The sequence below is a fragment of the Megalops cyprinoides genome, chromosome 3 (genome assembly GCF_013368585.1).
Source record: "Megalops cyprinoides isolate fMegCyp1 chromosome 3, fMegCyp1.pri, whole genome shotgun sequence".
NCBI classification, from domain to species: Eukaryota; Metazoa; Chordata; class Actinopteri; order Elopiformes; family Megalopidae; genus Megalops; species Megalops cyprinoides.
In genome coordinates, this window is record NC_050585.1 from 19,420,007 (window position 1) to 19,437,079 (window position 17,073).

At 50.6% G+C, this 17,073-nt stretch overlaps 1 protein-coding gene across 1 annotated transcript in view; it reads right to left on the bottom strand.

Moving 5' to 3' along the window:
• Nucleotides 1–17,073, bottom strand: part of LOC118774663 (Down syndrome cell adhesion molecule-like protein 1 homolog) — a 94,744-nt gene that overhangs the window by 15,817 nt on the left and 61,854 nt on the right. The window contains exons 6-19 of the mRNA XM_036524059.1: nt 15,655–15,930; nt 14,554–14,850; nt 9,954–10,226; nt 8,250–8,531; nt 7,725–7,844; nt 7,407–7,583; nt 6,062–6,261; nt 5,521–5,617; nt 5,092–5,220; nt 4,590–4,757; nt 3,907–3,977; nt 3,483–3,723; nt 1,570–1,716; nt 954–1,109 (exon numbers count right to left, since the gene is read on the bottom strand). Coding sequence (XP_036379952.1) covers nt 954–1,109; nt 1,570–1,716; nt 3,483–3,723; nt 3,907–3,977; nt 4,590–4,757; nt 5,092–5,220; nt 5,521–5,617; nt 6,062–6,261; nt 7,407–7,583; nt 7,725–7,844; nt 8,250–8,531; nt 9,954–10,226; nt 14,554–14,850; nt 15,655–15,930 — 2,634 coding nt within the window. The remainder of the gene's footprint in view (nt 1–953; nt 1,110–1,569; nt 1,717–3,482; nt 3,724–3,906; nt 3,978–4,589; nt 4,758–5,091; nt 5,221–5,520; nt 5,618–6,061; nt 6,262–7,406; nt 7,584–7,724; nt 7,845–8,249; nt 8,532–9,953; nt 10,227–14,553; nt 14,851–15,654; nt 15,931–17,073) is intronic.

A 17,073-nucleotide genomic window follows, 5' to 3' on the forward strand; every position in this document is an offset into this window, starting at 1 on the left:
CCCTGTCCTCCTCTCTGTGCTCCCTCTCTCTACCCTTCCTCTTTCCCCTTTTCCTGCAGTTCTGTCCATCCCTAGCTCCCTCCATCTCTCCTCCCAGCTCTTTGGTTTACTGTGCTTTTTATCTCTCCTTCTTTCCTCTTTTTTCCTCTTGTTCTCGCAACCCCCCCACCCCCACCCCACGTCTCCAGAGTCACAGCTGGGCCCTCAGCCATCCCATGCCCCCAGGGGAGGCGATGCGGGGGGGTTGTATTGGGGGGGGTGCAGGACAGGGACACAGATACAGCTGTAATCCCGACTCCAACAGTGTAAGCACAAAATTAATTCTCTCTAATCCATGAAGAATTAATCCCTTCCCCCCCACCCCCAACCTGCCTTCAGCCATCCGGCCAAAGCCTCTTAATTGTCATTAGTGCTGGTAATGGTGCATCAGCCCATAAATGAGCTTTAATCATGGGCGTTTGCTCTGATCCACCCCCCCCTCCCCCCCCAACCCCCCAAACTCCAGAAACCCCAGCCCTGCACCCCCCTCCCCCCACCCCGGTCATCAAAGTCGCACCCTATATCCTGGTGATCCCATAGAGGAACCACCTGTCCATGGTGCCCCCCATCCTCGCTTTACCCCTGTCCCTCTATAGGGGGTTTAAAAGCCTATCCATTCATATCTTTGTAAATAAACAAATAATATATATATATATATATATATATATATATATATGTAATACAAACCCCCTCCAATCAGTGCCTGCATGCAGTTGGTGGCCACGTGTATAAATGTTTACTTACAGTAGCTATAAAAAAGGATGCATCAGCACATCTGTATGTGTTGGTGTGTACATGTCTGTATGTGTGAGTGCATTTATGGGCGTGCACATGTAGTGTGCGTCTGTGTACAGTGTGCCTGCGTTCCATGTGTGTGTGTGTATGTGTGCATGTGGCTCTGGGGGGACACTCACGGTCCTCGCGGGTCTGGATGTACAGCACGTTGCTCCGCACGCCATCCCCTGCCTGCGTGTACGCCAGCACCTGCACGCTGTAGTTGGTGAACTTCTCCAGGCCCTTTAGCGCCACCTGCTCCCTGGGGGTGGTAATGTTCTGCATCTCCCCCCATTCTGGAAAGGGACAGAGAGGGAAAGAAAGAGGAAGAGTGGGAGGGAGAGAAGGGTGGTAGAGGGAGCAGAGATGTGAAGAGTGGGTGAGAGATAAAGGAGAAAGGGAGAAGAGAGGAGAAATGCGTCATTCCTTGAAAATCTTTTGAACATGAACAACTGCACAATCATGCATATGCACAAACAGAGTGAGAAACAGGAGGAGACAATCATTATGTACTTGACACACACACCCTCTCTCGCATACACACACTCTCACACACAAACACACATACACTCTCACACACAAACACATACACACTCTCTCTCTCTCTCACACACACACACACACACACACACACACACACCATAGTTGGGCTGTTGTTGGGTGTGTGAAGCACAGATTGGGGGTTACAGCTGTTAAAATTGTAGTAGCTATAATTCCTCTGAGTCGGTCCTTGGGCCTGAACACCACAGCACCCACCTCCATCAGGGAAGACGGACCAGAACACCACCCGGTAGCCCTTAAGCACCCCATTCAGGGTCATCCGCGGTGGCTCCGCCCACGTGATGACCGCCTCATCCGAGGTGACGGTGATGGCCCGCACGTTCTGAGGGGGCTGGCTGGGCACTGCATGGGGGGAGAGGTGGCCAGAGCTTAACATAATAATAATAACTTAACATAATCACTAATAACAGTACCGATGACACTGTAGGAAATACATCTCATCCCTGTGAAAAACAAAACCAAAAAATCTTTTGAAACCAGACATCATTTACAAATGAAACATCGGCATTGCTAAATTTTCTCTAGGTACTGTCACGCTGTTGTCAGTTTGTCTCTGGAGGTGAAGTCACTGACCACAGCGCAGTCCAGTTCAGTATGCCTGCTCCATCCCGGTCTTGGTTTATCTTATTGTGCAGTCTGATTGACAGTATCTGATTCTCCCTCAATACTGATCGTTGCAGAAACCAATGAAGGCAGTTTTGAACTAAATGCCACAAGGAAACTGGGAAGATATGCGGACAGTCAGAGAGGAGAGAGAGAGGAGGAAGAATAATGAGGGTGTTTACTGAAGAGGCTGAGGGGCCAGACGCCACAAAACCCCTCCAGACAGTTTTTACACTGAACTGCCATTTAGGAAATGACATCACAGCCCAGTCACAGCCACCGCTCATTTATAACTCTTCACTCCTGCAGTACAGCGAGAGGGAAGGAGGGAGAGAGAGGGGGAAGGAGGGAGGAAGGAAGCTAGGAAAAAAGAGGATTGGAAGGGAGAGGGATGAGGAATGAAGAAAAAGTCAGGGTGAAGGAGAAAGGAAGGAAGTCAGATGAAGGGAAGAGAAGAGATGAAAAGAAAGCAGAATAAAGACAATGTGCTCAGCTGTGAGGTAATTACAGCTGGGAGACACTGGGTCTCTGAAGATAAGCTAATTATAATTATTTTTTCTTTACTATCGTGATTATTACTGTTATCATTATCAGGATCAATTCACTATCATTAAGACTGCCAGTGTGCGCTGTGTGGTGGTGACAATGGCCACTGGGCAGTGCTGTGTGTGTGTGTGTGTGTGTGTATGCATGTGAGTGTGAGTGAGTGTGAAGGGTAGAGAAGACAGAGCAACAGGGAGGTAGATGAAGGGAACGGGAGAGAGGGAGATCAGGGAGGAGGTAGGCAGCAGAAGGATGCCGTTGTTTTGTGACAGTAATAGAGTTTTCTCTCTGGTCCTCCATGACAGCCTACTGAACGTGATAATTAAGGAAAGAGGGACGAAGAGAAAGCTGCAATCTGTTGTTTAATTTTTTCTTTTTGTTGCTCAGACAGAATGTTTTCTCTGTCTTCTTCAGGTCTTGGCATCTCCAAGACTAGCACTGGCTCTGAGGGATCACTGTGTTTCAGCATGACCTTCACTGGGCTTGGCAGCATGGACAGACAAAACCACTGTTAGTGTATGTGTCAGAGTGTGAGTGTGTATGTGTGTAGGCATGTCTGCATGTGTGTATGTGTGTGTGTGCGTTTGTGTGTGTGTGTGCGTGTGTGCGTGTGTGCGTGTGTGTGTGTGTGTGTGTGTGTGTGTGTGTGAGTGTGTGTGAGTGTGTGTGTGCGTGTGCGTGTGCGTGTGTGTGTGTGTGTGCGTGTGTGCGTGTGTGCGTGTGTGCGTGTGTGTGTGTGTGTGCGTGCGTGTGTGTGTGTGTGTGAGTGTGTGTGAGTGTATGTGTGTGTGTGCGTGTGTGTGTGTGCGTGTGTGTGCGTGTGTGTGTGTGTGTGCGTCTGTGTGTGTGTGTGTGTGTGTGTGAGTGTGAGTGCGTGTGTGTGTGTGTGTGTGTGTGTGTGTGTGTGTGTGTGTGTATGGAGTCTCCTCCTCCACAGTCTCCTCCCCCTCTGCCCGGCGTACCATCCTCCAGTGTGGTGGCGTTGATCTCGGAACTGGAGGGCCCGGTGCCGGCCCGGTTGAAGGCCTGCACCACCACCCCGTACTGGGCGAACTTCTTCAGGTTGTCCAGGGTGTAGACCTCGCTGTCGCCTGTGGCCTTCATCTCCACAATGCTGTACTGTCCGTTGCTGCCCGGCCCGTTCTCCCGGTACCCGATCTGGTACCCCCGGATCACCCCGTTCTGAAACTCCTTCTTGGGGGCCTGTGGGGGGGGGGGGGGGGGGATTAGAGCAGTGGAGTAGCAGTAGAGTTGCAGCAGAGCAGCATTAGAGTAGTAGCTGGTTACTGTCCTGAGACGGGAAAACACTAAAACTGTATGGGGAAACTGGTAGAGAAGCCATGGGATAGTAGTGGGGGGGGTTGCGTTTAGGGCAGGGGGATTTACCTTCCAGGTGACCCGGATGCTCTGGGAAGTCATTGGCTGCAGGGTCACGTCCATTGGTGGGCCGTCCGGTTCTGGGTGGGAGAGGGGTGTAGTTATTTAAGACTGCTGTGGTCTTTACTGCTTCCCACCCCAGCTCTGTTTTTGCTTTTCCTTTCCATCTGAATGAGATTTTTAATAAGGCCTTTGTAACAAGCATGTACTTTTCTCATTGATCTGTTAACTACTGGATCATTGACAGTCTATATTGATTTTTAACTGTATATCATTATTAAGTCACCAGAGATTTCCGCCTATTGTCTAGTTTCTGCCTACAACAGCCTATGCTGTCTGTCACATAACAATGAGCTCACTGCTTGTCCTCGGAATGCCTCTATGCTGGAGAGCTGTATGTAACCATCTGCCTGTTTGTTCTGAATGCTTCTGTGCTGTCATGCTACATGTATCTGTCTGTCTGCTCCAAATGCCACTGAGGTGTAGTATGTAGACTGTCTGTCTGCTCAAAATACCTTTGTAGTATGGTAAGTAGACCGTCTGCTCCGAATGCTTCTGTGGTGTAGTATTTGGTCTGCCTGTCTGTCCTGTCTCTGTGCTCTTGTACTGTATGTATGCCTGTCCAACCTGCGTGTCTGTGCTGTAGTACTGTATGTATCTGTCTGTCCGTCCTGTGTCTCTTTGAGACCTACGTGCTTCCTCGGTGCTGATGGTCAGCTCCTTGCTGGCCTGGCTGCGGCCGATCTTGTTGTAGGAGTACATGCGGATGCTGTAGACGCTGGCTGGGTGCAGCTCCACGATGTTGGCCTGGTTGTTGGTGGGGGAGATGTTCCGTGTGGCGTACTTATAGTCCCAGGAGTCTGAATGAGGGAAGATAAGCACAGGAGAGCTGGACGTGAGGGAGAGGATTCAGGGTTAAACAAGTCAATCTGCTGATATTCCAACCCCGCTGATACATTAAGCACAGCTACATGCAGAGAGAAAGGCCACATATTGTTCTGCATGCATTCCCCAGTGGAAGCACATGTAATATTCATTATGAGAACAGCACGGTCCAGCTGGTGTCTGCCACACAGCACTGTACGTGTGTCAGCGTAGGGTGTTGGTACCAGTGCACGGTGTGATACAGGCTTTATCAGTATGTGTGTCAGTGTGGGGTATTGGTACCAGAGTACAATGTGGTACAGGCCATACCGGACTTGTTCTTGTACTCGATGTCGAAGCTGGTGATGATGCTGTTCCCGTCAAACCTCTGGGTCCAGCGCAGGTTCATGCTTCTGTCCTTCACCTCACGCACCTCCAGCTCCGGGGGGTCCGGGGGCTCTGAGGGTGGGTGAGGAAGAGGAAGAGGAAGAGGAAAAAGAGAAGATAGAGGAAAGAAAATGGAGATGAAAAGACAGGTTGATGCAGGTGCAATTCAGGACCAGACATAAATCCAGATGATGAAGAAAATGAACTACTATCTGTGTGTACATGAGTGTGTGTGTGTGTGTGTGTGTGTGTGCGCATATGCATGTGTGTATGTGTGTGTCTCCATTTATGTGTGTGTGTGTGTGTGTGCATGTGTGTGTGTATGTACATGAGTGTGTGTGTATGTGTGTGTACAGAGATAGGGTCTCTGACCTTGCACAGTGAGCTGGATAAGTCCTCGTCCCTCTCCATATGAGTTAATGGCGTGGCAGGAGAAGAACACAGAGTCTCCACGCTCTGCAGGCTTCAGCTGGAGAGGGAGAGGAGGAGTAGGAGGGAGAGCGAGACAGAGGAAGGGAGGGAACAGAAGAGGAAGAGAGAGAGTCGATTGATTGAAAGAGATACACATGGAGGAAGGCAATCATTGGTGGAAAGAGGGAAGAATGTATTATTGTGCTATACCGGGCAAAGAGAAATCTTGTCACCCCTAAACTTTTCTAAGCTACATTACATTTCATCACATTCATTTAGCTGCTGCTCTTATCCAGAACGACCTACAGCACAAAAGAACAGAAGAAACTAAACTTTTTCATGCACATGCCTTACCTTAATGAATCTCCTAAACCCTCCTCCAATCATCATCATCAAAACTCACTGACCTCTAAAATTCCTTCTCTTCAAGACGATGTCTCCCCATTCCTCCCCCTGCCTTAGGTCCTTCCTCATCCCCCCCCCCCCCCCCCCCCCCCCTTACCTTGAGGGTGGAGATGACCTCGTCCCCCTTCTTGTTGATAGTGATGGAGTAGCGAGGGTTCCTCTCGGCATCGATGACAGTGTCACCCCGTTCCCAGCGGATTATTATGGGCTGCTCCCCCCGGGCGGTGCAGTTGAGCTCCTTGTTCTGCCCCTTGATGGCCATGGTTGTGTTGGGGTGGGACGTGATCATGGCTGGGACTGGAGAGGTGGGGAGAGGAGGCGGGCAGGATGCAGATTTGGAGGGGGTGGGGGGGTGGGGGATAATAAAACATCATGGTCAAAGGCGAACAGCCTACAAATACAACTGAATGTGTGTGTTCCAAGAGTGGACCTCACTTGCACTGCAATTCTCTCCCTCCCTCTCTCCCTCTCTATCAGTCTTCCCCTCTTCATTCACTCCTGCCTCTCACGGCTCCTCTCCACCCCCTGTCCCGCCCCCCTGTATTGATCCGGGGGGATGGGGGGGGGTGGTTGCGCTCTTTTGTTTTCATCACTAATTCATCCCCCCTCTCTCTCCCTGCTGTGCACGGGAGACAAGATCTAAGGAGGCAAGGAGGAGAGGAACCATTCAATCAATACCAATAACGCTGCCTCACGCCTGGAGAGACAGACTGAGAGAGAGAGAGTGACTGAGAGAGAGAGAGAGAAAGAGAGAGTGACTGAGAGAGAGAAAGAGAGAGTGACTGAGAGAGAGAGAGAGAGAGAGAGTGACTGAGAGAGAGAGAGAGAGAGACTGAGAGAAAAAGCGTGACACACTGACAGAAAGACAGAGAGAGGGGCAGCAGCTAAAAATGAACACAGGGTCATAACCTGTTTCAGAAGATTATCTACATCGATGGGAATGAGATCTTTTTCTGTTAGGAAAAGAGGGACATTAACTGCATTAAATGGTGGAAGGTTGTTACTAATCTTGGTGGTGAGGACCCAGGCTGTGTACTTTTCACTTACATTATTTTGTTCCATTTTTATCGTACAGTTGCATAACATGCTAATGATGTACAAGAACTGTATATATGTGTGTGAGTGTATGTGTGTGTGTGAGCAGCAGTGGGGGTGAGATCGATTGTGGAGAATGATTGACCACAAAGTGTTTTTTGATAGGGTAAAGGGGCAGCTCCCTTGAGGTGTAAAATCAATCACGCACACACACACACACGCACACACACACAGTCAGTAACACCCCCCCCCTTCTCCTCTTTTTTCAACTGTCTCTCTGTATCCCTCTATCAGTTAGTTCCCTCACTGCTCTCCTTCCTCCACCTTTTGGGGTTCTGCTGTTATCATTTCAGTCATTAATTTGTGGAGTGTGGGTCAACGGTGGTGCAGGGGGCCGAGCCACTCACTCTTGACGGTGAGCACCATGCTCTTGCTGATGTCAGAGCCCACTCCGTTGCTGGCCTGGCACAGGTAGTACCCACGGTCGTCCTCCAGAACGTGCCGGATTAACAGTGACCCGTTTGCCATGATCTGGATCCGACCCGTCAGCGGCACCGGGTGGTACTGCTGGGGGTTCCCAATTCCTGCAGGGGGGTGACAGAGAGGCCGCAAGAACCTTTACGTGATGAATGATGACCGTATGTAACTGACTGTATTACAGTGTATTTAGTGTTTACGCAGTGGTGATGGCATGTTGTGAGGGGCGGAGGAGGTGATGGGAGTACCTTTGGCGTGCTTCCACATGACTTTGGGTGGGGGGTACCCATCCACAGAGCAGTTGAGGACCCCTGCCTTGCCGTAGATCCCATCCTGGTTGTTGGGTTGCACCACAAAGCGGGGAGGAACTGAGGTGAGGGGGAGGGGCAAAAACAGTGCGTCATTATTAATGGTCAGTAAATCCGGAGTGTTTGGAACCCAACAGCAGCTCAGAGCTGAAACTCCCCAGCCAAGTGAAATCTTTCAAATTCCCCCACCCCTTTCCCAGCTCTCCCTTGCTTGTTCTTAGCTTCCCTAATATTGACCCCTCTCGTCTCTCTATGCATCCCTTCATCCTCTCCTCTCTGCTGCCCATCACCCCTTCCTCTTTTCTCTCAGGACAAACCTCCTCCCATCTCTGCTCAACTTACTCAACTTCCTCTTCACTGTCTTCCTCCCCCGTACCCTAAATACTGCCTCCTGCCTTGTCTCTCCCTTCAATCCCTGCTCCACCTCTCCCCCCATTCCCTCAGCACCCCCCCACTCCCCCTCACCGGTGACGATGAGCTGCCTCTCCCAGCTGACAGTGGCGGCGTCGTTGCTGGCGATGCAGGTGTAGTTGCCGTTGTGCTTGAGCGAGACCTTGGAGATCTGCAGGGAGCTCATGAACTCCTTGGTCTCTATGGCGACGCCGGAGGAGCCCGGCACGATGATCTGGCCGTCCTTGCGCCAGGTGATGCGGATGGGCATGTCGCCCGACGACACCACGCAGGCGATGTACATCAGCTTCCCGATGGACGTGGAGGGGATGTCGAAGGGCTGGATCAGAGGTGGCACTGAGGGCGGAGGAGGCGAGGGGGGGCCCAGATTTTGGGACACAGCGATGTGTGGGGGGGGGGGGGGGGGGTCAGAAGAGAGAGGGGGGGTAGGGAGCAAGGTGATTTGGTTGTTGGCGATTGGGGGTGGGGGAGTATGTGGATGGTGGCCGATGGAAGAGAAGGGATGGTGACACAACCGAGGAAGGAGAGAAACATCAGGACACAGGAGAGGGGTGTCCAGACACAGAGGGAGGGAAGAAAGACTGTTTATACGTCTGCACAAGAACATTGAATAAAGGCTTTGGTGGCGGTCTGTGTTGTGAAACCCCGCTGTGATCTGCAACATAATCCTGGACCCTTATGTCTCCGAGCCCCCCACCCTCTCCAGCCCATAATAGCTGCTCTAATTAGAGCCCAATTGGCAGAGAGACTAATAGCGTTTCCATGGCAGCTGGGGGGGGGGGCCCTACAGCTGAGACATCTGGGGGATTTAATCTGGGGCTCGTTATGATTCATCTAATTAAATCAGCGACATGGCAAAGACAAGGCCTACTCTACACAGCTCACACCCTCCCCAAAGACCGGGCCTTCAGCCCGCCTGCACGCATGCGCGCACACACACACACAACACATCCCGGGCACTCACACACTCACACTTATTAAAACACACTTATCAGGTGTAAATAGTGAATGGAGGGAGAGAGCACACCTCCTTCCTCATGCTAGCACCCTAGCATGCACACTGCCTGCTGCAGGAGACAGCAGCTGAGAGCGGGCCTGTGTGTAGGCCGACTGCAATCCGAGAGCGGGCAGACGGTTGGGCCAACAGCAAGCCAGGAGAGGGCCCATGGCGAGTCGACATTAGGCTGACAGCAAGCTGGCAGTGTGATGACAGCAAGCTGAGAGAAGGTCGACAGTGAGCCCATAGTCATCTAATGACTGGACTGAGCCGGTACGTACTATGTAGTACAGTACAGTAAAGTGTACTACAGCACTGCATAAAGCAGTACAGCACAGCAGAGCCTGTGAGAGTGCTGTATAAAACAGCACAGAATAGTACAGTACAGTATTGTACAATGCAGTTCATTAGATCACAGCATAGAGCAATACAACACAGTACAGTGCAGTAAAGAGCATCACAGTACAGTACAGTACAGTGCACAGACCAACACAGTATAGTACAGTACAGTGCAGTAAAGAGCATCACAGTACAGTACAGTACAGTGCACAGACCAACACAGTATAGTACAGTACAGTACTGTACACTATAGAACAGCACAGTACAGTACACTATAGAACAGTACAGTGCAGTACAGTACACTATAGAACAGTACAGTACAGTACACTATAGAATAGTACAGTACAGTACACTATAGAACAGTACAGTACAGTACAGTACAGTGCAGTGTAGTGCGTCGCAGTACAGCTGCTGGGGCTCACCTTTGACGGTGACGTGCACGCTCTGGCTGATGGAGAGCTGCGGCTGGATGAGCACGCTGCAGACGTAGGCGCCCTCGTCCATGCCCTTCTGCACGTCGCTCAGCTTCAGCGTGCCGTTCTCGTACACCACCTGCCGGTGGTTGTCGGGCAGCAGCATGCCGTCCTTGTACCACTTGATGGAGTAGTAGGGGTAGCCGATCACTCGGCAGTTGATGTAGGTGTTGCGCCCGGCCACCGCCGTGATGTTCCGCATGGCCCGGATACTGGGGGGCCCTGGGGGAGGGGGGTAATCGGGGGGGAGAGAGAGAAAAGGAGGTCAGAGGGCTCTCTCTCTCACCTCTTCACTGTGGGTGTATGTGTGTGTCTGAGTATTTATGTATGTGTATGCGGGTGTCTGTGTATGTGTGTGTGCATGGCTGCATGCATGCATGTGTATGTGTGTGTGTATTCTTGTTATTGAGTGCAACAACTGTGCTTATTAGCAGTTTGACTAATGTTTCTGTACTTTTATCAATGGGGGGGGGGGGGTGATGGTGGGGAGGGAGGGAATTAGAGTCGCTTTGCCTGGGAGAAGTTTTACATACTGAAGCTGTGTGTCTGACCTCTGCATGTACACTGCTAATCTCACATGCTGTGAAAGAGGACAGGACAGGACTCAGCAACTGTTACATCAGCACTGTTTTGTAAACCTGCCCGCAAGTGTGCCCAGTCTTTGTAGTCATTTTCATAGTCTCACAGTATCATTGAGAACCAGACCAGACCAACCAGAACCAGAGGGTAGGAGAACAGAGGCCTTTCTAAGGGGGGGGGGGGGGGGGGGGGGGGGGGGGGGGGGGTTTGAATGAGAATTAAAATGCAGAGCAACCTGAACTATTCCTGTGTTGTTATTCTGTGTCTCCTTGATTTGATGACCCTCTTTCTGAGACAAAGCTTCTGTTCTTTACGTCTAAGTGTGCTGTCCATGGTGCTGCTATTGACTATTGGCCTGATATGCCACCCATGGTACTGATACCCTGTCTATAGGGCTGACACTATGTCTACAGTGCTGATATGCTGTCTACACTGCTGACATGCTGTCTATAAAGCTGATTTACTATCAAAGGGCTGCTACTCTCTGTGACAACTTTGGTCAAGTTGTTATATTGATAATAGAAAAATGCTTTAAGTCTATTATGAAAGTGTTGTGAGAGTGAAATTGGCTCTTTTACTTCAGTGCAGCTGAATAGTACGTGAGCTTCACCCCGTCTAAAACTGCAGAGCTTCACTCCGATACATACTAGTCCAAGATTACAGACTCACAGGGTGAAGAGCAAACTGCGGTCAATTCTGTGATGCCAGACTTTGAACCTGAGGCTATGTGGAGCCAAGCCTACACGATCTCCTTCAAAGAGGCAAAAGAATCAATTGGGAAGGAAGGATATATTTCTACACAGGTTAGTGGCTTTGTCCTCAGTCCAGCTGTTCAAAACAGAGTGTTTGGAGGATGATGGCCTCTGAATAAAACAGTCCCCAGCGCTTTGAGGCGGTGGTTTACACCCAGGGCATGTGCCTTCAAAAACTCCTTCCATATCATTCATGAGCCAGAAGGACAGACAGAGCCGTGATGGGAGCAACTGGAGCCATGGAAACAGGAAAGGGGTCTGACTACAACATCTGCCATGGAGGACACAGAGGGGCTGGTTAGAAGCACACAGCAGCACTGAAAAGCGGTGACACAGTGACGTCCCTTCATGAGTGAGAAAGTGCACCATAGGAGGGTGGCTCTGCATGTTAGAGATGAGAAGATGGCGGTGTGGAAGATGGCTCTGTGGGTGTGTGTACTGGACTGAAAGAGTGAGACAGGCATAGGATGGGGATGGTGTGCATTGGGGAAATAGGTATATTGGAGGGACAGAGTGAGACAGGTGTAGGATGGGGGACAGAGTGTATTAGGGCTACAGAGTATGAAGGTGTTGGATGGGGATAGTGTGCATTAGTGCGACAGAGTGAGACAGGTGTAGGATGGGATTGTGCATTGGAGGAACAGAGGAGGAAGGGGTAGGATGGTTTGTGCATAGCAGAGAGCCAGGCTCCTCTGTCTCCACTAGCTCAGTATGTGTTGGGCTTTGAAGTCACAGCTCTGACAAGTGAGGCCCTGATGTATTATTCACAAGCACTGTCGCACAGCGCTGCACTGGCACATAACCCCCCATACACACACACACACACACACACACACACACACACTCACACACACACACACACCCATACCCACTCCCTCCCCATACACACACACACACACACACACACTCACACACACACACACACTCACACACATACACACACACACACACACACACACACACACACACACACACACACACACACTCACACACACACACACACTCACACACATACACACACACACACACACACACACTCACACACACACACACACTCACACACACACACACACACACACACTCACACACACACACACACACACACACACTCACACACACACACTCACACACACACACTCACACACACACACTCACACACACACACACAGACACACACACACACACACCCATACCCGCTCCCTCCCCATACATACACACACACACACACACACACACACACACACACACACACACATTCACACATATACACACACACACACACACTCTCACATACACACATATACACACACACAGACACACACACACACACATATACACATACACTCACACACACACACACACACACACACACACACACACACACACACTACATTCACACACAAGCATATGCGCACACACGCGTGCATACCTGCAGGGGAGGCATTGTCAGGGTGTATCAGGGCATTACAATGTGAGTGGATCAGTGTGAGTGTGTGTCAGTGTGTGTTAGGGTCTGAGCTGCAAATCTGTGTATCTGGAGCTCATTCTAACTGTCCTGATCACCCTGGCATCTCTCCTCACAGCAGTCAAACATGTCACAACTGAGCAGGACCATGCCAGAGACATGGAGGGAGGAGGGTACGGACAGAGACAGAGAAAGAGAGAGAGAGAGGCAAAAGAGGGTGGAAGAGTGGAGAAGGACAGGAGAGGGACAGAAAAAGAAGAGGTACATATAGAGATAGCTGGTAACAGCTGCATTTATTCATTCTTTCACTGTAGGAAGATATATCTGATCTGTGTAATTTGCACAGATACACACACACACACACATAGTTAATTGTCCTTTATGGCTATATGTTACTTGTATTATTAAATATGCTTTGGAAATTAAAACATCATTTGGTTATATAACTTTGACATGTGAATAAAGCAAGCTAAATTACATTAATCTGATTGACAGAGAGAGGAAGCAGGACACACAGAGAAAGAGACAGAGAGGGGGAGAGGGAAAGAGGGACAGAGAGAGATGGAGAGAACGGGGGGAGAGGGGGGCGAGGCAGGCAGGAGAGTGAGGAGTGGTTGTGCCCGTGAGCGGGACAGTGATATCTCTGGGCCTGTCACAGTTGCTCCACGTCTGCTCCATCCTCCTCCCTAATCATGGGGACAGGGATCTCACTGGGGCAGCCACCAGGACTCCCTCTCCCTCACAGTGACAGCTCACTGCTGCGTGCCAGCTCTCTGTACCCCTCTCCCCCTCTCACCATCTCTCTCTCTGTCAGACGAGCTCTGCACCTCTCCCCTCCTCTCCATCTCTCTCACTCTCTGATGAGCTCTCCAAAACTCCTCTATACACTCAAAGGAAACATATACACACAAGGTGAACTTATAAATTAGACGGATTAGTAAATACAGTAGTTCTCCTTGTCTCCCTTTAGTGCCTGGTGAGTGTCTCCCCCTCTCCTTCTCTACTCTCCTCTCCTCATATTGCTCTGTATTTGGCTGTACTCAGGCTCTGAGGCATTTTCTAATTGTGCCAAAATGTGTCAGTGTTATAGACACTATCTTTATACTGATGCATGAGTTAGAAATGTAATATTTGTATCTTACACTTAGGAGTTAAGGAAATGATCAGGGTGCTCATGCACTGTTCCATTATTGCGACATGTTGCTATTGGAGCTCAAAAGGGTGTGTTTGAATGTGTGTGTGTGTGTGTGTGTGTGTGTGTGTGTGTGAATATGGAAGGTACCCACTTAAAACAAACAGGTATGGAGAAAGACTAATCTAAATAAAGACAGACAGAGAGAGAGAAATGAAACACCAAAAGGCATGACAATGGATCATGACGAAAGGACCCACCCCCACCCCACCCCCCACTTCCACCCCATCCTCAACCCCACCCCCCCACCACAACACACACAGGAGGGACAACGTTTAGGGGAACCCCATGAGGACGTACGGGGAGGGGTAAGGTCCGGGGAACGCCATGGCGACACACACAGGGGGTTAAAGTTTGGGGGAGCCCCATGATAACACACACAGTGGGGGGTAACGTTCAGGGAACCCCGTGATGACACACAGAGTAGGGATAAAGTTTGGGCGAGCCCAAACACGGGGGAGGTGAGGTTCGGGGGACCCAATGAAGACACACAGTGGGGAGGGGGTAAGGGGTAAGGTTCGGGGCAGCCCCCGCGGCCGATATTGAAAAGTAGACAGGCACCTCTTACGTTTATGCGCGCTTGGTACTCTGCGCTACCGGCGGAGTTGCGAGCGGCGCAGCGGTACACGCCCCCGTCGCGGATCTGCGGGCTGCTGACGTTGACGTGCGACACCGTGCTGCCGTCCGACAGCGTGTACTGGCTGGTGCGGTGTGCCGAGTCCCGCACCACCGGCTCGTCGTCCAGCGTCCAGGTGATGGTGGGCGGCGGGGCCCCCTTGGCCGCGCACACCAGGGAGAAGGGCTCGCCCGGGGCCACCACGCGCTCGCTGAAGGACGTCACAATGCGGGGCGTCCCGTCTGAGGGAGGGAGAGAGAGAAGGGGAGGGACACAGCTGGTCAGTCCAGGCTCACACCTGAGGTTCCTTCTGTTCCGTTCTTTCAGCGGAACTCGCCTGAGGACGGCTGCAAAGAGATGAAGTTCCCACATGCCGTGTCTGTTGATTTCTGGTGACACGGTGTGATCCGCTGGTGGAGATGAGCCCATTTAATTCAACCCTTCCATTTATGACTGTGTGATGGGCCAGTGTTAATGCCTTAAAGGTCTGGTTTGATGGTTGGATCAAATATCAAATTATGTTCAACCTAACAAGGATATTTCTCTTCTTTTCCCATTAACAGCAGTGCATGAACTCAGAAAGGGGTTGGATGCCGAGCTTTTAAATTCTACTATTATTGAAAATGCGTTCAGGGGACTATGAGCATGAGGAAATTACTTTTCTTTCAATTCCATCCATATGAAAGAAAGATTAATTTCAATTGATTTTGTAATATTATATTTTATGCAATGTTTTTCCAATTCTGTACGTAATTAGAACATGATTTGTGGGAAAAGTGGAATCAGCGTGAATAATTAACCCGTGGAAAATGTCTCTGGCTATGTCTACGATGTCACTTCCTCCTCTCTGCCCCGCCCCCCCCCCCACATCTTCCCTTCCTTGCCCACTCACTTCCACATCCTCACCCTGCCCCCCCTTCCCTCCTCCCTACACCTTCTCCCCCCTCTCCCTCCACCACCTCTTCTCCCCCAGTCTCTCACACCTCTCCATGCCCCTATCATTCCCCCCCACACACACACACACACACGCCACTCCCCACGCTCACCCTCCAGCAGGATGATGGAGAAGTCCTGGCTGGTCTGGCCCTTGCGGCTGGCGAAGCACTGGTAGGCACCGGAGTGCTTCTTCTGGGCGGCGGTGATCTGCAGGGTCTCATTGTGGGCCCCCTGGATGGAGATGTGCTGGTCGGGCACGATGGGCTCGGTGTTGCGGTACCAGGACACGGTGAACTCCGGCGAGCCCTGCACGGCGCAGGTGAAGAACAGCGTGCTGCTGATGCCCGTCTTCAGGTTCTTGGGGGAGAGGGTCACGCGCAGGGGTTCTGCGGGGAGGGCGACAGGGTATCCAATCAGACAGCGGCAAAAACACAGACCCGAGAGCACACTCCAGGTGGGGCTCAGGTGAAGACCTCAGTTCAGGCAGTTATGTTACACAGTTGTTAAGGACCTGGACTGGTTTTCAGAAGCTTAAGTATAGAACTGCTTCTGTACCCTTTAACAAAGTATTTAGTGTGTCCCAGTTGCTTCAATGAATATCCAGCTAAATGAGTGGATAATATATTTATGTCAGGTACAGTATGCCAGTGTCCTTACATAGACTCATTAGTCACGTAATTTGTCATCTATGTGCTGGAACACTGATAACATTTCTGTGGTCCAACTACTGCTAGTACCAAAAAGGTCACTCTGTTTCGAGATAACCTTTCAAGAAAAACTTGTGCTAATGCTGAAATTCACTTTAGTGGTGGATATTCACAGAGCATACTCAAACATCTGTGTGTGTGTGTGTGTGTGTGTGTGTGTGTGTGTGTGTGTATGTGTGTGCGTGTGTGTGTATGTGTGTGTGTGTTTTTGTGAGTGAACCAAGGTGTATGACTATGTTTGTCAGGCAATTCAGTGTGTGTGTTTCAGTGTGACTCAACGTCTATTTGCAGTAAATGTGTCTGTATGTGTATGTGTATGCAAGTGTGTGTATATGTGTGTGTGAGTGTATGTGTTTTTTGTGTGTATGTGTGTGTTTGTATGTGTGTGTGTGTGTGTGTGTGTGTGTGTGTGTGTAAATGTCAGTGAGCAGTAAGGCAGCTGGTGTTGAGAGCTGGAGGCTGCAGTGTGCCCCCCTCCCTGGCTGTCAGACTCAGTGTGTGTGAGCTGCGCTGATGTGCCCACTGGCCAAGCGCTCCCTTTCGCCCCCTCTCGCCCTCTCCCTCCCTCTCCCTCCCTCTCGCCCTCTCCCTCCCTCTGTCTTTGTGTCTGTCTCACTGCTGTCTGCACCAAAAGCCTCTCTGTCTCCCTCACTATGGACATAAACCATCTGTGCTCCCAGTTTTCTCTTTTCTTCTTTCTCTCCTCTCCTCTCCTGTCTTTGTTTCCCAGTCTTTCTCTCTGTCTCTGTGTCTTTCACTGTGGACAGGAACCACCTATATATCTGTGTTCCCTTTCTTTGTTCTTCTTTCTTTCTCTGTCTC